The following is a 20,880-nucleotide window of genomic DNA, read 5'->3' as shown; positions in this document are numbered from 1 at the left end:
ATATATATATATATATATATATGTATCCACAGTACTGTGCAAAAGTCTTGCACATAAGATGTTTCACAAAAGCATTTGTCTTAAAATGGTTATTTATATCTTCAGTTTTAGTGTGTCAATAGGAAATATAAATGTTAGACTCCCAAACATTACTTTTGCAAATAGAAAAGATTAGAATAGAAGAACAGGGAGCCCTGCAACAGATGTCATGGCCCCCACAGAGCCCCCCACTGAACACCTGTCTCTTTACGTAATATCAGACTGACACGAAGCAATTGAGACAGCCTAAATAGATAGAAGAACTGTGGTGAATTCTCCAAGAAGCTTGGTACATCCTATCTGCCAACAACCAAGAAAAACTGTGTCCAGGTGTACCTAGGAGATTTGGTGCTGTTTTAAAGGCAAAGGTGGTCACACTGAATATTGATTTAGCATTTTTATGTTTACTGGACTTTGTATGACATTAAGTGATAAATGAAAACTAATTATGTCATTATTTCTTAAGACATCCTCACTATGCAACATTTTTCACAAGTGCCTAAAACTTTTGCACAGCACTGTATACAGTTGAAGTCAGAAATTTGCATACACTTAGGTTGAAGTCATTAAAACTCATTTTTTAACCACTCCACAGATTTAATATTAGCAAACTATAGTTTTGGCAAGTCGTTTAGGACATCTGCTTTATGCATGACACAAGTCATTTTTCCAACAATTGTTTACAGACTGATTGTTTCACTTTTAATTGACTATATCACAATTCCAGTGGGTCAAAAGTTAACTGTACCTTTAAGCAGCCTGGAAAATTCCAGAATATGATGTCAAGCCTTTAGACAATTAGCCAATTAGCTTCTGATAGGAGGTGTACTGAATTTGAGGTGTACCTGTGGATATATTTTAAGGCTCCCTTCAAACTCTTTGCTTGACATCATGGGAAAATCAATAGAAATCAGCCAAGACCTCGGAAACAAATTGTGGACCTCCACATGTCTGGTTCATACTTGGGAGCAATTTCCAAATGCCTGAAGGTACCACGTTCATCTGTACAAACAATAGTATGCAAGTATAAACACCATGGGACCACGCAGCCATCATACCACTCAGGAAGGAGACGCATTCTGTCTCCTAGAGATGAACATAGTTTGGTGTGAAAAGCGGAAATGAATCCCAGAACAACAGCAAAGGACCTTGTGAAGATGCTGGAGGAAACAGGTAGACAAGTATCTATATCCACAGTAAAACGAGTCATATATCGACATAACCTGAAAGGCTGCTCGGCAAGGAAGAAGCCACTGCTCCAAAACCACCATAAAAAATCCAGACTACAGTTTGCAAGTGCACATGGGGACAAAGATCTTATTTTTTGAAGAAATGTCCTCTGGTCTGATGAAACAAATATCGAGCTCTTTGGCCATAATGACTCGTTATGTTTGGAGGAAAAAGGGTTAGGCTTGCAAGCAGAAGAACACCATCCCAACCGTGAAGCATGGGGGTGGCAGCATCATGCTGTGGGGGTGCTTTGCTGTAGGAGGGACTGGTGCACTTCACAAAATAGATGGCATCGTGAGGAAGGAAAATTATGTGGATATATTGAAGCAACATCTCAAGACATCAGCCAGGAACTTAAAGCTCAGTCGCAAATGGGTCTTCCAAATGGACAATGAAGCCAAGCATACCTCCAATGTTGTGGCAAAATGGCTTAAGCTCTCCTCAATCCGATAAAGCGTATGCGAGCAAGGAGGCCTACAAATCTGACTCAGTTACACCTGTTCTGTCTAGAGGAATGGGCCAAAATTCCAGCAACTTATTGTGAGAAGCTTGTGGAAGGCTACCCAAAACGTTTTGACCCAAGTTAAACAATATAAAGGCAATGCTACCAAATACTAACAAAGTGTATGTAAACTTCTGACCCACTGGGAATGTGATGAAAAAAATAAAAGCTGAAATAAATCATTCTCTCTACTATTATTCTGACATTTCACATTCTTAAAGTAGTGATCCTAACTGACCTAAGACAGGGAATGTTTTCAACGATTAAATGACAGGAATTGTGTTTAAATGTATTTGGCTAAGGTGCATGTAAACTTCTGACTTCAAGTGTGTGTACGTGTGTGTGTGTGTGTGTGTGTGTGTGTATATATATATATATATATATATATATTACACACACACACACACACACACACACACACACACACACACACACACACACAGTTGTAGTCAGAAGTGGCTTTAAAATCTTATGTACTGTTTTTTTTTATTTCTATATCAGTGAACATAAGACTAAATTGGCCTACAGTCCATTCAGCTGTAATCCATTTTAAAAATTAGTTCTTCAATCTGTCCTGTTCTCACAGAAATTGTGGCTTTTCATCTGCACTATTTTTTTATTTTATAAACATATGCATCAGATGGACGCTTTTGGAGCATCTCACTGGTTTTTAGCATCATAAACGGAGTCTTCTTAGGATGCTGTGTCAAGTTAAAAGACGTTTGAACCTTTGAAACTTAGTAAATCATGTCTCGAGATCTCTGCATTCTGTTGTGCTTCATCGAACTGTCAAGAATGTGTCCTGTGTGAGTGGCTCTCATTCTGTGGCTGCGTTGCTTGTGAGGTTTGTTGAGCCACGCTGACTGCCCCCTGCTGAAGCGAGTCGTGAAAACATGTAAAAGTTAAATGTAGGCTACATGAAGCTTGAATTGCTCTGATGGTAGGAAATATACTTTTATTGCTAAATTTATGTACGGCTCAGATTTTTTTCACCCATTATTTTTATATAATTAATTGCACTAATGTGTTAAATCGACAGCTCAGTGCATCCGGAAAGTATTCACAGCGCTTCACTTTTTCCACATTTTGTTTTGTTACAGCCTTATTCCAAAATGGATTAAATTCATTATTTTCCTCAAAATTCTACAAACAAAACCCCATAATAACAACGTGAAAGAAGTTTGTTTGAAATCTTTGCAAATTTATTAAAAATAAAAAACGGGAAAAAAAATCACATGTACATAAGTATTCACAACCTTTGCCATGACACTCAAAATTGAGCTCAGGTGCATCCTGTTTCCACTGATCATCCTTGAGATGTTTCTACAACTTGATTGGAGTCCACCTATGGTAAATTCAGTTGATTGGACTTTATTTGGAAAGGTACACAACTGTCTATATAAGGTCCCACAGTTAACAGTGCATGTCAGAGCACAAACCAAGCCATGAAGTCCAAGGAATTGTCTGTAGACCTCCGAGACAGGATTGTATCGAGGCACAGATCTGGGTAAGGGTACAGAAAAATTTCTGCAGCATTGAAGGTCCCAATGAGCACAGTGGCCTCCATCATCTGTAAATGGAAGAAGTTTGGAACCACCAGGACTCTTACAAGAGCTGGCCGCCTGAGCTGAGCGATCGGGGGAGAAGGGCCTTAGTCAGGGAGGTGACCAAGAACCCGAAGATCACTCTGACAGAGCTCCAGCATTTCTCTGTGGAGAGAGGAGAACCTTCCAGAAGAACAACCATCTCTGCAGCACTCCACCAATCAGGCCTGTATGGTAGAGTGGCCAGACGGAAGCAACTCCTCAGTAAAAGGCACATGACAGCCCGCCTGGAGTTTGCCAAAAGGCACCTGAATGACTCTCAGACCATGAGAAACAAAGATTGAACTCTTGGCCTGAATGGCAAGCGTCATGCCTGGAGGAAACCAGGCACCGCTCATCATCTGGCCAGTACCATCCCTACAGTGAAGCATGGTGGTGGCAGCATCATGCTGTGGGGATGTTTTTCAGTGGCAGAAACTGGGAGACTAGTCAGGATGGAGGGAAAGATGAATGCAGCAATGTACAGAGACATCCTTGATGAAAACCTGCTCCAGAGCGCTCTGGACCTCAGACTGGGGCGAAGGTTCATCTTCCAACAGGACAACGACCCTAAGCACACAGCCAAGATAACAAAGGAGTGGCTCCGGGACAACTCTGTGAATGTCCTTGAGTGGCCCAGCCAGAGCCCAGACTTGAACCCGATTGAACATCTCTGGAGAGATCTGAAAACGGCTGTGCACCGATGCTCCCCATCCAACCTGATGGAGCTTGAGAGGTCCTGCAAAGAAGAATGGGAGAAACTGCCCAAAAATAGGTGTGCCAAGCTTGTAGCATCATACTCAAAAAGACTTGAGGCTGTAATTGGTGCCAAAGGTGCTTCAACAAAGTATTGAGCAAAGGCTGTGAATACTTATGTACATGTGATTTTTTTTTTTTTCGTTTTTTATTTTTAATAAATTTGCAAAGATTTCAAACAAACTTCTTTCAGGTTGTCATTATGGGGTATTGTTTGTAGAATTTTGAGGAAAATAATGAATTTAATCCATTTTGGAATAAGGCTGTAACATAACAAAATGTGGAAAAATTGAAGCGCTGTGAATACTTTCCGGATGCACTGTAGATGCAGATAATCTCAGAATGGTCAGATATCAGCCGATTAATTGGTCTGGCTGCTTTATTGTTGTTTATTGTATTGATATTTTTATGTTTTGTTTTGGTTAGATTTTTGATTTGATTTGTTATTTATTTTTTTGTTTTGTTCTGATTTGTTTGGTTTTCAGTTGTTTGTTTGTTTTATTATATTGCTATTTTTGTGTTTTGTTTTGGTTATGATTTTATTAGTTTTTTTGTTTTTGTTTTGTGCTTTGTTTTGTTTAGATTTTGTTTTTTATTTGTGTTTTGTTCTGGTTTGATTGGTTTTATTGTTTTTGTTTTGTTTAGATTTTTTTTTTAATTTGTGTTTTGTTCTGATTTGATTTGTTTTGTTGATTTGTTTTTGGTTTGTTATTGTTTTTTGTTTTGTTTGTTTAATTGGTCTGGCTGATATATTGGTCTACCACTATTCGCGATACATAAATACATTATTCACCAGTATTATTATTTATTGCAGGGATGCAGCACCCAATATAACTGGGCGGTCCCCAGCACTCACATTTTGCATTGACGCTTTAGTGAAACTAAAGCTTAAATGATAATGAGTGGGGAATATTTGTTCCTTCAAGACAGATTTTTCAAACCCATCATATTATTGTTGTCATTCTTAGATCTCAAGCTGTCAGTCCAGTCCTATCAAGACAAATTCATTTGAAATCTGTCTGAAAAGCCCAATTTGCAGATACTGAACTGGTGAAATAATATGATTCAGACTCTGAGTTTTTGTGTTGAGTGCTCTTATCTACTGGAACTTCAATAAAAATCACCTCTGTTCTTTAAATGATCAACTACGTTCAATTGAGTGGCTGTAAGAGAGAAAGAGACAGACAGAAGAGAGATAAAGAGAGAGATGGTGCTTATCTCCCTCTTCCTTGACAGAAAGAGGAGTCATTTCCTAAGCGCTGATATTGGTGCTAGCTTTGTTCTTAGAAGTTTAATTGAAATCTGAGGCAAAAACATGTTGCTGTCAGGAGAAGGATTTGGATTTTGGTGCTGATTATATGTTTGAATGATTGTTGTGGGACACACACACACACACACACACACACACACACACACACTCACACATAAGAATACACACCAAAACAATACACACAAAGCTTGGAATTCTGTAGATAAGTAGGTGACATGAACTATTTTATAACAAAACTATTTTAAACAACATTTTTCTAATTGTTAATAAAGAAATTAACTCATTGTTATGACACATCACATACCCTCAGATGGCACGCCCACAGACAATTTACTGACCATCTGGTGTATTGCACACAAAAATGGCAAAAGGAGTTTTCTCAAAATGGCAAGCTCCAATCTGATTGGCTGGCTTTATGTAGTTTTTGGGGGTCAAGGTGCACAACTTTGAATTAGTCATCTGGGAAACAAAGTTGTGTTTACAAGTTCACAGGCTGTTAAAATGAGCCCTTCCATGGAAAAAATTAGTTGCTGCATTTGACAAGAGTTTGCAGTATTCGTGCAGTATTCTTATTCAAGAGTTTCATTTGAGACATTTTGTAGGAAATAAACAAGATATTCTCGAACACTCCTGTATATTCTACTTTCTCAGAGTCTGTTTTCAGTTTGAACTGTCCCTAAACGTCACATGAAAAGTTAACTGTGTACCTGGTCTAAATGGTTGGTTCTTGGCCAGAATAAGTTGTAATGTGGATTATACTTTATACCGATAGTCTGACAAATATCTGACTATGCAATACTACACACCACATAACACACATACCAACTCTTTATGCCTTGTATTCTACATATTTCAGAATGCAACTAAACTTGCGTTGCTAGAAGCTTTAATATGTAGACAATGTTTTGGACCTTACTCCTACAAAAAAAGAATATATAATTTTGTCAGGCTTTTTTATTAAAGGAATAATCCGGGTTTCAAAACATGTTCAGCTCAATTGACAGCATTTGTGTATGTGTATTGAGGCACTTACAATGGAAGTGAATGGGGACAATCTATAAATGCTCAAATTCACATTGTTTTGAAAGTATAGCCACAAAACATTATCAGCGTTAACATGATTTTAGTACGATAAAATCGCTTACTAACCTTACCTGTGTAGATTTCTCGAAATCCAGGATTAAGGGGTTTTGTTGTCAAGTCACATATCGGATGTAATATTACACAGATAAACTTAGATAAGCGATTTTATCATGCTAACATCATGCTAACGTGTATAATGCTTGCATCTTGTGGCTATACGTTTGAAACTGTGTGTGTTTTAATGTTTATGGACTGGCCCCCATTCACTTCCATTGTAGGTGCCTCACTGTAACTGTGATTCTTTCTTGTTTAGGGACGAGGAGGGACGAGTCTAAATTAACTATTGTGGTAATCGATATTATGCCGCAAATGCTGTTAACTGAGCTTAACTTGTATTGAACTCGGAATATTACTTTAATCAGTGAATACGTACCATTTCCAAAAATGTTCTCAAAGAACTAAATAGATGGGGTTGTCTTTTTTCCACCAACTTCTCTTCATGAGTGCTGAAATAAGAAAGGAGCTAAAAAATGGGCAAGGTAGTTTGCTAGTCTTAGCTGGTTTAAGCATATTTGGCAAGTCTTCCAGCCTGGCCATGGTGGTGTACAGCTGATTTAGCTTGTCAGACAGCTGGTGAAGTACCAAATACCCATATAAAGACATCAAACCAAATCAGCCTGACCAGTGGAAACAAGCTTTGTGTTTTTTTCAGCAAACAGACACTCCTTGATTCATGTACTGTCCTCCCTAGCACCGTCTGACCGTCAGCATTCTCCTATCGATGACTGTCCAAACCAATGACTTTCACTAATAATGAACAAAAACAAACAAAACCCCCTGGTAAAATCACACTTTTTAAAAGGATAAACTAGTAAAGAAACATTCTTCACGACAAACTTTGAATGTTGTCTTGAGAAAGCTTTACCTCAAGAGTTTACAAGAGTCTGAAGATTATCATGTCTCACAGGTTATATAGGCCACCTTTAGTTAGAATACTTCAGTGTGAAGAGATATGTGGGCATTGCTAGGTGGTTGCCAGGGGTTTGCTCGAGATTTCTGGCTGGATGCTTTCTGGGTAGTTCCTGTGCTGCTCCTAGGCTATTCTGGCTAGTAGCTAGGGTGTTGCAGGTGAATTCTGGGTTGTTCTGGGTGATTGCTAGGTTGATGCAAGGGTGTTTTGGCTGGTTGCTAGGGTGTTGTTAGATTATTGCTAGGTGTTTACTCGGGAGTTCTAGCAGGTTGCTAGCGTGTTGCTTAATCGTTTTTACGTTATGCTGACTGGTTGCTAAGGAGTTTGGCAGTTTTTTTCTCTGTGGTTGGAAAGATGTTTCTAGCTGGTTTCTCAGGTGTTCTAGCTGGTTGCACGGGTGTTGCTAAGCAGCTGATAGGTTGTTTGGCTGGTTGCTAGGGCGCTTCTAGGTGGTTGTTCGGGCAGAGCCCTTCTGTCTATGGGAGCCTACGGTTAGCAAAGCAATGCATAACGCAGTGGTCTCATAGACATTATATTGCGGTACACTGGTGAGGAGGCGAGGCCTTTTTGAATGGATGTCTGTGGAGGAGATGCTTCTGTGTGCAGAATTAACTGCTTTTATGAGGAAACAGCACGGCACTTAATGAATTGAACGCCTGTCTGCTAATATTCAACATGTTTTACACTAAACAGTCCTTTTGGAGTGAACTATGTGTGGAGTCTGCTATGATAAAATTGCTGTTTATAAGAGAAGTCATGGACAATTTTGCGACCGGTATGTGTCAGTTTACGGCTCTCCCCATTCATTTGTATGGTGTCTGTTGGGGTTGTGCAAAATTCCGAATTTCAGAATGAACTCCCTTTTGATTCATGAGTTGGATTTTGAATTGAATTGGCCACGCCCATCAGGAAGTTAAATTTGAATTTGAATTGGAATGTTAGGAAGTGGAATTTACTGAATTGCAATTCAAAGAAATTCAACACAGTCACACTACACAATTTCATTAGTCCAAGACAATTTGTATTTTTTTTTTTTTATACCAGAAATGCTTTTTATTCCTTAATAGATAAAATTACATTTTGTACTTATATACATAACAGTTCTGTCTCTAAAAATAAATAAATTGTTTTTTTTTTAAATCTAAAGATTTTGTTTTTGCTTTACAGGACCAGAAATGTTCCACCACATTGCTTTTTATTTTTAGATAACTTTATAAAATTGTTTCAAAATTTGAATCTATTGATTGTTTAATATATTGAGCAAATTAGACATTCCTGAAAATGAAGTGTTCTTCCACTATGGTTCATAAAATAAAAATGTTTTAAACATAGTGAAATAAATGAAATACAAATTTCCATAGGTGGCATTTTAAACATCGTTACATTTTATTATATTTAATATTGATTATTAATACTGTAAAAAGTTGTGTTTTTAAAACTTAAAGAAATTAAGTATGCATTACTTTTTAAGTTGAAAAATCTACTTTAAGTAAATTAACTGAACTTAAAAATATCAACCTGCCATTACTATTACATATTAGCTGTACATGTTACAGATTAATTTTACATATTTAACCATTACATATTTAAATTAAGTTAACTTTCCTTTATTTACATGGTTTTAACTTGTTTAATATTGAGAGCATACTCATCATGAACACATGAAAAAACAATCAAACATATAAAGTATTTTAAAATGGCATGCACAAACCTCGACACTTGGTACATAAAACACGACAAGGTTCACAATCAACAAATTGATCATTTAATTAGAGAAACAAACTCATTCTGACATTGCAAAACAACAAGTTACCTACCCTGTCAACAGAATTAACAATAAAACCATGCCAAAGGCTAACAATGCAACCCTATTATTCATGCACCAGTGCTTGCTGGGAAGAGGGTAAATGGGACTTAACTGCTGTGCTTAAGTATGTTTTAATAGAAAAGCTGTATTGAGATGCATTACATGTGTTCCTAAAGTTGTAAAAAAAATAAAAAAAATACAGTAATGAGGTAAATCTTTCAATTTTTTCAGCATTGTTTACTTGACCTAAGAATTTTTTTTACAGTGTAATGTTTCTGGAAATACCCCATTTGTTATGCATATGGTAATATAACATATTTCATGGAATACTGAAAAAATCAAATGTATTCTTGAAAAGATTAACTTAAAAAACAGTCATATGAATTTATTTCATTCCATTTAATATTACTTCCTTAAATTAAAATTGCAATTTTACTTTTTGCTACCTCAATTTAAATTCAGTCCAAACTCAGGAATTGAATTGGAATTGAATTGGCATTCTTCATTCAATTCTGAATGGTGCACAACCCTGGTATCCGCAAACAGTGAATTACTGTCATAACATGCTAGTAAACCATTACACTCTCTCCTATGTTAAAAACGCAGAGGTTGTTATCTCAGTAAAGAAGATCTCTGGTTCTATCTGGTTTCTAGGGTGTTTACATTGTGACAGTTGTAGTTTGAATTTTCAGAAAATTACATCAATACATAGATGGAATGTTCTGAAAATTCAGTGTACAACTGTCCACGTACACAAAGTTTCGGGAGTGACCACTGCATTTAAATGCGGGAGTGAATCTCTGATTCACATTGGAGTCCTGATCACCCTGTCTGGGTTTATTTTGTGATAACAACCAGCTGACTGTTCATTATCCAGCTTATTACAGGGCTACTAAACAAATAAATAAATACATGGACATAAAATACTGATTTGCGTTGAAATTATGTGAGAAGAAATAAATCGCTGAACAGCAGAAATCCACCTCTGGTTTGCGTTGGAGTTCTGTTGGTGTTTATTTTGTAATTAATGACTGTCTGACTCCTCATTATCCTGCTTATTACAAGACTTCTTGCCAAATAAATAAATAAATGGATGTGAAAAATTGATTTGAGTTTAAATTATTTTATTAGCTTACTTGTAGAGATCGCACAGTGATCCGAGAAGCAGGAAAGTTGACTCGCAATGCCCAAATGATACATGGATGTGCGGTTGTTACTGAGCAATATCAGACAGCTAGATGGCGCTATTAACCAATTAGAATCGAGTATTCCATAGAGCTGTGCAGCCTGCTCTGTCACTATTAAGATGTCATTGTTTTACATTATAAGCTATTATGATGTCATCTGATATATATCAGTAATATTCTCACATCTGTCGTATGGTCTGACTATCTGGCCTCAGGCCAACCAGTTTAAATCCATAGAGTGTCTTTATAATCAGGCCTTAAATTCTGGACAAAAAGCAAATAATGTACCATCATTGCAATATTGTCAATAAATATAAGAGTTTAAGCTTAGTAAACTTTATTGATTTTCATTGTGTAAAGCTTGTGTTTAAATGTGTAAATGGTGTTGTCCCCCTGCCTCTCTGTATATACATCAAGAAATTACAGAGTTTTAGTAGATCCACCAGAGCAGCTTCATGTGGTAATTGTAAAGTTCCATTCTGTAAAACATCTTTTGCTCAGACAGCTTTTTCTGTGAAAGGAGCAAAGCTCTGGAACTTGCTACCTGATCATTTGAAATCTGCTGCAAACTTCACCAACCAAATCCTGGTTAATTCCGCAACAAACCTGTAATCATGTCTAGTTTTTAAATGTAATGTCTTTAAAAGTTTGCCTTTTTGTATTTTGTTATATTCAGTTTTTATTTAGCTTTATGGTATCATGCTGTACTCAGTTTATTTTCTTTTTACCTTACTGTTTTAACTTTGTAGTCTCGTAAAAGTCCTTCTAGGGACGGGTGTTGCAAATTAGCATTCGCTATAAACACTATGATACTTGCATTGGATAGCTGTTTTCAGTTTATCTAGATATATTGGATCTGTCCCTATCAAATAAACCATAAATAAATGAAATAAAAAAATCTTACTATAACCTCCTGAGACCCAGCAAAAAATAAAGGTTTTACAATTTTATTTTATTTTTTAGGGCATGTCAGACATTGTCAGACATTTCTATAGACCAAGTTGTCATGGCCAAATTCCCAAATATTTAGTTTCTCTGAAAAGCCCAGCGAGTTAAATTAAGATACAGGACACCAAGATTTAATACTGCTGAATGTATGGGCTAAGAGAAACTTAAATGTTCTTAAAGTTGTTCCTTTAACGTGTGGGGTTCCTCAGGGCTCCATCTTGGGACCTGTTTTATTCTCCCTTTACATGCTTCCGTTAGGAAAGATCTTTAAGCATGGCATACACTGCCATCTGTATGCTGATGACTCTCGACTTTACTTTCCTATTAAACATGGGAAGCAACACTCTCTTGAGTCTCTGTATGAATGCATGGCCGATGTGAAGTGTTGGTTGGCAAATAATTTTCTCCAATTAAATGAGGATAAGTCAGAATTTATTCTTTTTGGTCAAAGGGGATGTGGGGTAAATTTAGATGGCATTGCTTCCAGGGAAAAAACTTTACTACGTGAAAAACTTTGACACTGAACTCAAGTTTGCTCGGCAAATAAATGCTGTTATTATAAATGGCTTTTTCCATCTTAGATCTATAGCAAAGTTGAAGTCCATCCTGTCTTTTGACAATTTGGAGAAGGTTGTGCATGCCTTTGTGTCTTCTCGTTTGGACTATTGTAATGCTTTGTATCTGGGTGTGAGTCAGGCCTCTCTCTCTCGCCTGCAGCTGGTCCAGAATTCAGCTGCTAGGCTTTTAACTGGAACCAGGAAAAGAGACTATATTACCCCTGTATTGATTTCCCTACGTTGGTTACCGATCCAATTCAGAATCCAGTACAAAGTGTTGCTATATGTATTTAGGGCTCTCCATGGTTTAGCACCAGAGTACATCTCTGATTTAATAAGTTTGCATCAACCTTCAAGGTCTCTCCCCTCTGGTGATCAGCTGTGTCTGTCGGTTCCTCGATCTCGCCTTAAAACTCAAGGTGATAGAGCTTTTGCGGTGGCAGCCCCTAGACTTTGGAACGAGCTTCCGCTGGCCATTAAATCATCTCCGTCTCTAGTGCCTTTCCAGGGGGCATTAAAAACGTATTTATTTTCCTTAGCTTTTAATTAATTGCATTCTGAATTGTACTATGCCAATTTCTCTTATCCTGTCTTTGTCGGTTTTAAATGCTTGTTGTATTCTTAAGCTGTATGTATGTGATTTTATTTTTTGTAACTCCATGTACAGCACTTTGGTACCCAGTGTGGTTTTTGAAAGTGCTCTATAAATAAAATTGAGTTGAGTTGTTAAATAACAAAAGTCCTTTACAAAATGAATTTCTGGGTTTCAGGATGATAATGACCTTTAAAGCTTGATGTATCAAATTGTTTTTTTTTTAATTATTATTATTATTATTATTTTATTTTTTTTATTGTTTATAGGTTTAAAAAACGGCTCCATTTCAAAAACCTTCTGAATTTTCTGACTTTTATTTTGTATGCCACTTATAGGGTTAAAATAATTTAGCAACCCTAATCAACCTGAGTGTGTGTGCTTAGTTGAGGAAGAAGAATGTTGCATTTAAATAATATATCAGTTTGTTGGCTTTGTCAAGCCAACAGTCATCAAATAAAGAAGCCCCTAATTTTCTGCTGTAAACACACTCCTGTGAGCCTCTTCATCACGCTTCATATGTGGAATACAATTCTCTCAAATGGCACCTGGTTTTCAAAGAATTAACCTGCTACACCTTCACCCTGTTGCTAGGTAACGGCAAGGCGCTTAGCTCCTGCTGCCGCTGGTGTAATGGGCAGGATTTTCTGAGCATTGGACTGATAATCACGGGGTGGTCTCTCTCAGTCTGGAGTGGGATTGGCATTAGCAGGACTGGATTCTCTCCTCCATATGCTCTCACTGAGTGTGGACAGAGGGCTCAATGGTTAATTAGTTTCCTCTGATGCAGATGATTAGCCCGATGAAGTCTTCAGAGACTCGTTAGAGGAAGTGTGACTGTTTTATAAACTGATAGATAGAATGAGCTACAAAGCTCTGTTTGCTCTGGCTGTGAGACTGGCACAGGGGAATTACCAGACAAACACACACACACAGACACATGCTTGGGAGTTCGGTCGTCCTGGTTTAGGTAGAAATCATTCAAATGTAATGGTGAAGACATATTGTCTTATTTTAAAAGTTTATTTACATTACACACTAAGCAGGGTTAAATCTATCAAAAAATTGTGATCAGTTTTATGATCATATTTTTATTTTATTTGCTTCCTTTTTCTTGATATCAGGTGTAAAGGTCCAGCGGAGAGGGAAACAGACACCATGGACACATTTGTCGACTCGTCCTGGTACTATTTCAGATACACTGACCCACACAACCCGCTGAGGTAAGAGGAAAAGTCCAGTTGTTCTCTCTCTCTGGGTCTCTCTCTCACACCAGGTGTTTGTGGAGACTGGCTGAGTCTGTGATGTTTCCAGAAATACTTAGAAGAGCAGTTAGTCATGTAAGACTCACAATGGAAGACCATCTGTCTGTGCTATTTCAAGTGGAAATCACTGAATTTAAAATGTCACACCTTTGTCTGTGTAATCCAGGGGACCATTAACACACAATGAAACTACACTAGCGCTCTGCTCCAAAGCTTAATGAACTGTCTCTGTAAGCATATGCAGCACTTTTAAGTCATCATAGGCACACTCCAGATATGAAGACTGTTCCAAAAAGTAGGCAGCAAATTTATGCTGTCTCCTAAGATACCTTCTTTCGGCCAAATTCTTAGTCAGCATTACGTGCGTCCTATATGGAGAAGGCGATCACAGTATGTACTAAACAATAAATCCAAGATGGTGGACAAATCAAAGCAAACATTGATTATAAATATACTTATATTCCATTCAGTTTTTTTCATTAAAATTAGAGGATTTTACTCAATAAGTGTTTGTACTGTATTTTATGCTTATAAGAGTATCGCTAGAGACTATTTAGCCCGAGACCGAGTATTAAAATGAATAGGAGAAACTGGAACGGCCAATATGGCAGATGTAGAAAAGGAAGTCCCGCCTTACTGGTAAAAGAGCCAATCACCTTTTTAAATACAGACATTGCCTGTCAGTCAACTCGAGGATGCGCACCAGCCTGAATTTTTTTTTTTTTGCGTGATCTGAGCTAAAGACGCACAATTTATGATACCATTGTTGCAGTGGCATTTAGTCAGCCCCATCAAACCCTTCAGAGAAATGTTATTTGATCTATGAAACGTTCTTTCCCCCGTTTATTTAACACTGTATGTGAATTAAATTAATAAATGCATTAAAATGTATAAATATGCAACTTCAAAAACAACTTAATTGTAATGTATACTACAATAAATATCTTTGCATTGTTCCTTTTTAAGGGAGTGTAGCAGTCTGTGACAGCCAATCAAAACAGTATCACGCTGTAACTCTACGGTACTGTGTCCCCCTTCACAGGGGATTTTGAAGGGTTCTGTTATTCATTTGTATTAGCAGAGTGACAAATCTTACCAATCAAATGTGTTATTTTCACCTTGGGGGTTGGGCATCAGCAATCTGCACCTTCAGAGTTCCGCTGAGAAGGCGTTACGCTTTGAACACAAGTCAGGAAAGTTTCCTTTCCTGCAGCCGTGTTTCCATCTCTACCTGAGGCCACGATGAACAGTGGGACATGTCCAGCTACAGGCAGAGCAAGCAGTCTTAAATCCGTGGATGGTTAACAGGGAAGAATCCAAATGACATTATTTTCTTCAAACGAAAGGACTAATTGGCAACTTTCCTGCACTGTGCACAGTCGTTATTTATTGCCATGTCAAAGAAACTTTGTTGTCACAATCACTGTGTCAGAGGCCTCCGTTAAGTGCAACTTCCAAATAAAACGGTATGTTAGAAACACCAGAAATAGTGTGACTGAAAACAGGCCTATGTTGACTAACACCGAGCGGTGTGTCGAGCCGAAAGCAAACATGTCCTATTATAATGAAGCTGTCAACAATGGAAATCGCATTGACAGTAAACAGATGCCCCGTTCCATTTTGAGCTGCACACGCTGTTGCTACTTCTGCCAGACAAATAAACAGTTTAGAACGTTCGCTTTGATGCATTCAGTGTAGAGAGTCTCAAAGTTAGGGTTATGGTTAGAGTGGACTGACATGCCTTAAAAAGGCTTTGGTATCGCTTTTTTAGCTTAGCAACATGCTAATGTCAAAGTGAATACACTTGTGCGCTTTGTGCGAGGAGCGCTATTTGTATACCGTTCAGAGTTACTGCTACATAGAGTGTTCCAAACAGTGTTCACTTAGTTTCCATCTTGGTTGGGATGCTGCCTTTGAAGGCGAGGTAGCTCGATTTTGGAACAGAGCCCATATGTGCACTTCCATGTTTGCAGAGCGGAAGCTTCACATAGGCCGGGCGTACACGGTGCGAGTTCTGACACTTGGGAGGTCATGAGCCCCTGTAAACGTTACGAGTCAGTTTATCTGAAAATCATACAGGTGCAATCGTACACGACTTTACGAGTTGGCGAATTCCAGAGCAATCACACAAATTTTTGTGTTATTTATCATTATAAGACTAGAGGAGGCTATAAAGCTAGAGGAGGACATTGCTTTAATTCCTCGTAGCTTGCATTTTAGAAATAAAAAAGAAGACTGGCATGGCCAGGGGCTGCATTAGCTGAAAACTCATCTGCCGATTTAAAAAAAAAAAAAAAGGATACCTATTACTAATGCTGTCCGAAATTTGACAGATTGAGATTTTGAAGGGAGGCTGTGTGATTTCATGACTGCATACATCAATCATAACGACAGTGTGTTACTGCATGATAATAAAGTGCACAAAATGAACAAGATTAAAAAGAAAGTGCGCAAAATTCGTGCACCGCTTCTGTTGGTTATACTTGGATTTAATTTAAGTGCAAACATGATGTTTAGTGCAGAATTCTGAGTAATTTTAGTGGAGTAGGCTACCTGTATTATTCAGCTTTAGATCAGAATCAGAATGAGCTTTATTGCCAAGTATGCTTACACATACAAGGAATTTGTCTTGGTGACAGAAGCTTCCAGTGCACAAACAATACAGCAACAAGACAGATAATAATAAAAATATACAATAAAATAAAAGTGAATAGAAAATAAAATATATATGGAAATACACAATAGGAAAATATATGTATATGTATGTATGTATATGTGTATATATATATATATATATATATATATATATATATATATATATATATATATATATACATACACTACCAGTCAAAAGTTTTGAAACACTTACTCATTCTTTATTATAATTTTTGTTCACATTTTAGAATAATAGTAAAGTCATCAAAACTATGGAATAACATAAATGGAACTATGGGAATTATGTTGTGACTAAACAAAATCCAAAATAAATCAAAACTGTGTTATATTTTAGCATTTTCAAAGTAGTCACCCTTTGCCTAGAATTTGCAGACATGTACTCTTGACATTTTCTCAACCAACTTCTTGAGGTATCACCCTGGGATGCTTTTTAAACAGTATTGAAGGAGTTCCCATCTATGTTGGGCACTTATTGGCTGCTTTTCTTTATTATTTGGTCCAAGTCATCAATTTCAAAGACTTTTTTTTTTTTTTTTAATAAATTTTAGTTTTATAATGAAATAAATTAATATGGTGGCACAATTATATTTTTGTCTACAAAACTAATTTCAAACATTTAAGCATATGCCTTCAGATCAAAAGATTTTTAAGATCATGAGAAACATTTCAGTCAAGTGTTTCAAAACTTTTGACCAGTAGTGTATATATATATATATATATACACACACATGTATGTACAATATACAAATCTGTTATATACAGTGCAAGGGAATGAAATGGCAGAAGAGGTATTGTATGTTGGATAAATATAAATAGACTAAGCTGTGTATTGCACATAATTATTGCTCAAAGGGGCAGTTTTAACTGTTCATGAGATGGATAGCCTGAGGGAAAAAACTGTTATTTTGCCTGATGTTTCTGGTGCTCAGAGCTCTGAAGTGTCGGCCAGAAGGCAACAGTTCAAAAAGGTAGTGGACAGGGTGAGTGGGGTCCAGAGTGATTTTTCAGCCTTTTTCCTCACTCTGGAAGTGTATAGTTCTTAAAGGGGGGGGGGGTGGCAACCAGTAATCCTCTCAGCAGTCAGAACTGTCCTTTGTAGTCTTCTGATGTCTGATTTTGTAGCTGAACCAAACCAGACAGTTATTGAAGTGCAGAGGACAGACTCAATGACTGCTGAGTAGAACTGTATCAGCAGCGCCTGTGGCAGGTTGAACTTCCTCAACTGGCGAAGGAAGTACAACCTCTGCTGGGCCTTTTTCACAATGGAGTCAATGTGGGTCTCCCACTTCAGGTCCTGTGAGATGGTAGAACCCAGGAACCTGAATGACCCCACTGCTGCCACAGTGCTGTTTAGAATGGTGAGGGGGGTCAGTGTTGGGGGGCTCCTCCTTAAGTCCACAATCATCTCCACCGTTTTGAGCGTGTTCAGCTCCAGGTTGTTTTGACTACACCAGTGAGCCAGCCGTTTAGATGTACATTAAGCTACGTCCTTCACATCTGTGTCATTGCATGTTGATAGCAGACATTCTGAAGAATATTTGTGAGGTCTTGTCCACGTGAATGCGCTTTAAACCACACGTAGCAAAGCTTAAAAATGTTATTAGTGCAGCGGTTGACTGACAGGTAGAACTTTCAACCTAGAAGTCCTTGGTTTCACAAGACATGCACTTGGAGAGTTAAAAAAATCTTCTATCACACATCCACTATCGTGTGCATATACAATTATGACAGATGCTATATCCCCCTAAATATTGCCCTAGAACTGAAACGAATGCAAGCATGACGAATAAAAATAGACCATGACAGAAATTTGAAAACTGTGTCCATCAGAGTGAAAAAGATTGTTTTTCTAGCGCAAGCCATATGGCAAATGATTTGTTTGAAGGGCAGAGAACAGCATGACAATTTTGTAGAATCCTTCCCGGTTATGTGGTCGTGAATATTATGGGGAAAACAGTTTTAACACAACCATTAAAAGCTTCATGAACACTGTTTACATTGATCATGTGAGTTGTAACACCTTCTCTTGATTGGTCAGCTTCAGGTAGATCGCCAAATCGTACAATTTATGTACAATTCATCTCAAATACTTAACCCTTGTGCGACCTTCGGGACATTTTTGTCTTTTTCATTTTTGTTTCTTCGATCATTTTGGCTGTGTTAACGCCAACGGCATAAATTTTGCCAAAGGTGTTTATTTTTGGGGGAATTTTGATATTTCAACATCAGTTCCTATAATACATCTATAATACACTGTGTACACAAAATAATTACACTCAGGACCTTCAGCACAAAAATGTCCCCATTGAAACCCAATAAAATTGCAATATTTGATACCAGTGCCATTAAAGCATAAAATCATGAATTCTATGTTATTATGCTTTCATTCTGGAGCCCTGGCTTCAAAATTAAAATTTGTAATATTTTCCACAAGATGGCGCCATTTTTCTCATGTTTAGGCTATGGAGTAAATACATGCTTTTTTCCTGTTTTCTGTTTGCTGTATTATAGAGCACTGCAGGCCAACTGAATAAATTATGCAGCTGAAATTGTGTGGGTGTGTTGGTATGGATGTCAGTGTGTGTTTTGTATGTGTGTATTGAGAAATGTGTGTAAAAAAAACAACAGTGGCATTATGTTTTTTTTTTTTAATCTGACACTGCACAAAAAAAAAAAAAAAAAAAAAACCCTTAGCATTTAGTTTATGAAAATAATTCATTTTTTGTGGGGTTTTTTTTGTTTTGTTTGTTTTATTAAAAAAACAACAGTGGCATTATATACACAAACTAGCATCTAAAGTGTTAAAATCCTGAAAATGAATGAATATTTGGTAGTTATGATCAGGACTGTTATTGGTTAAAAAAATGAACTCATTGAAAGTGGAAAATAATATTAATATATAATATTTTTATGGCAGTTTTTTGACGTGGACATTTGTACTTGACGGACCCCTGAGTAACTGAGTTATTGACGCACAAGGGTTAATCTAAACAGACCTACATCACCTTACAATCATTACTCAGGGATAATGAAGTATAGAAAAATGATGTCATGTTGTTTTATTATTTTAAACAGGATGTACTTGAGCAGGGAACACTTCACAGAGTATAAGTACTGTATGTTTTTTAATAGTGAAAACAATGACATTAAAACACTTAAACACTGTCTCTTCGGACTTGAGTTGAGCACAATAATCCTCTGGGAGTGAGCTGAACAGCAGGAGCAGCTCCTCCTGAACTGGGAAATCTTTGCACTGATAATCACCTCGCTCAGATACTATTACACATTAAAGTACTAGATAACACATGGTGAAGTGCTGAGTTACTCCAAAGAAACGATAGAATGGCTTATGTTTACTGCCAAGTGCATCCAAGTTGGCTTAATTTATTTAGAAAAACTGCGATTGTCCATAGATCGATGGGCAGATGTTTGGTTACGATACAATTCGGAGCCGGATGTGACACGCAGACTGTGATAAAGGCCTATATCCACATTATCAGAGGAAAGGGTGGATCTGTTAGCACTGACAATGTCCCCTGCTGGACAATTACAGGACGTGCTTGTTTATATAGAGGGGACACTACAGAATTGCTGAAATGCGTTCTTGTAGGAACTTTATAACAGGGCTCAAGCACGTTAAGCAGATGCTTAAATCCGGTGTTCTCGACGACAGAGTATGAACGCATATTTGCAGCAATAAATACTATGGTGTTCGTTATCGCTTTAGCTCTGTCTGAGCTTGCAGCAAGAGGCTGCTTGAATGCCGTGGTGAGACTAACTTGCACAGGCTGTTTATGCTTTGCTCCCTTAAGCTCAAGACACACATTTGGTTGATTTCGCTGCAAATGAGTCAACATGTTAGATGTGGTTCCTGAGCAGGGCCACCGTTCCATATTGTATATCGCATCTAAGCGTGTTGAGCAGGACTCCAGGAGATGCGGATTTAAACACGGAGACAGCGTGCAAAAGCGAAAGCCGGAAAAGTTTATCCGCATAAACTTCACATGGATTTATCTTATCCGCAGTTTCTAGTTTACCATGTGGAGCTCTGTTCTGTTAAGTTTTGATTCCGTGCAGTCCCGTGTTGCTCCGCAATCTTTTTCATTTTATTTCCACTCTGTTTGTGTTGTTCGTTATATGTCGTTTTAATATTGGTTTCACGCATGTTAAGATATGTAATCATTTGTGTGACTGTGTGTACCGTACCGAAGGCCCTGTATTCGTTCGGTTCTGTGTGGATACATGTACTGTTGCAGCCCTACTATATGTTTATAAATATGGTATATCCAGGGTGTGCTGAGTGACTCCAGCCAGGTCTCCTAAGCAACCAAAATTGGCCCGGTTGCTAGGGAGGGTGGAGTCACATGGGGTAACCTCCTCATGATCGCGATTAGTGGTTCTCGCTCTCAGTGAGG

At 37.6% G+C, this 20,880-nt stretch overlaps 1 protein-coding gene across 2 annotated transcripts in view; it reads left to right on the top strand.

Moving 5' to 3' along the window:
* The window catches only part of lars2 (leucyl-tRNA synthetase 2, mitochondrial), a 96,789-nt gene that overhangs the window by 57,057 nt on the left and 18,852 nt on the right, over nt 1–20,880 (top strand). Inside the window, exon 13 of one of the 2 annotated variants that reach the window (XM_051718231.1) lies at nt 13,649–13,747. The exons of the other annotated variant lie outside the window; for it this stretch is intronic. Within the exon in view, the coding sequence (XP_051574191.1) occupies nt 13,649–13,747 (99 nt within the window). The remainder of the gene's footprint in view (nt 1–13,648; nt 13,748–20,880) is intronic. 2 annotated transcript variants of the gene reach the window in all.

The sequence above is a fragment of the Myxocyprinus asiaticus genome, chromosome 15 (genome assembly GCF_019703515.2).
Source record: "Myxocyprinus asiaticus isolate MX2 ecotype Aquarium Trade chromosome 15, UBuf_Myxa_2, whole genome shotgun sequence".
Classification (NCBI taxonomy): domain Eukaryota; kingdom Metazoa; phylum Chordata; class Actinopteri; order Cypriniformes; family Catostomidae; genus Myxocyprinus; species Myxocyprinus asiaticus.
Note: the sequence above shows the minus strand (reverse complement) of the source record. Positions and strands in the feature narration are given on the sequence as shown.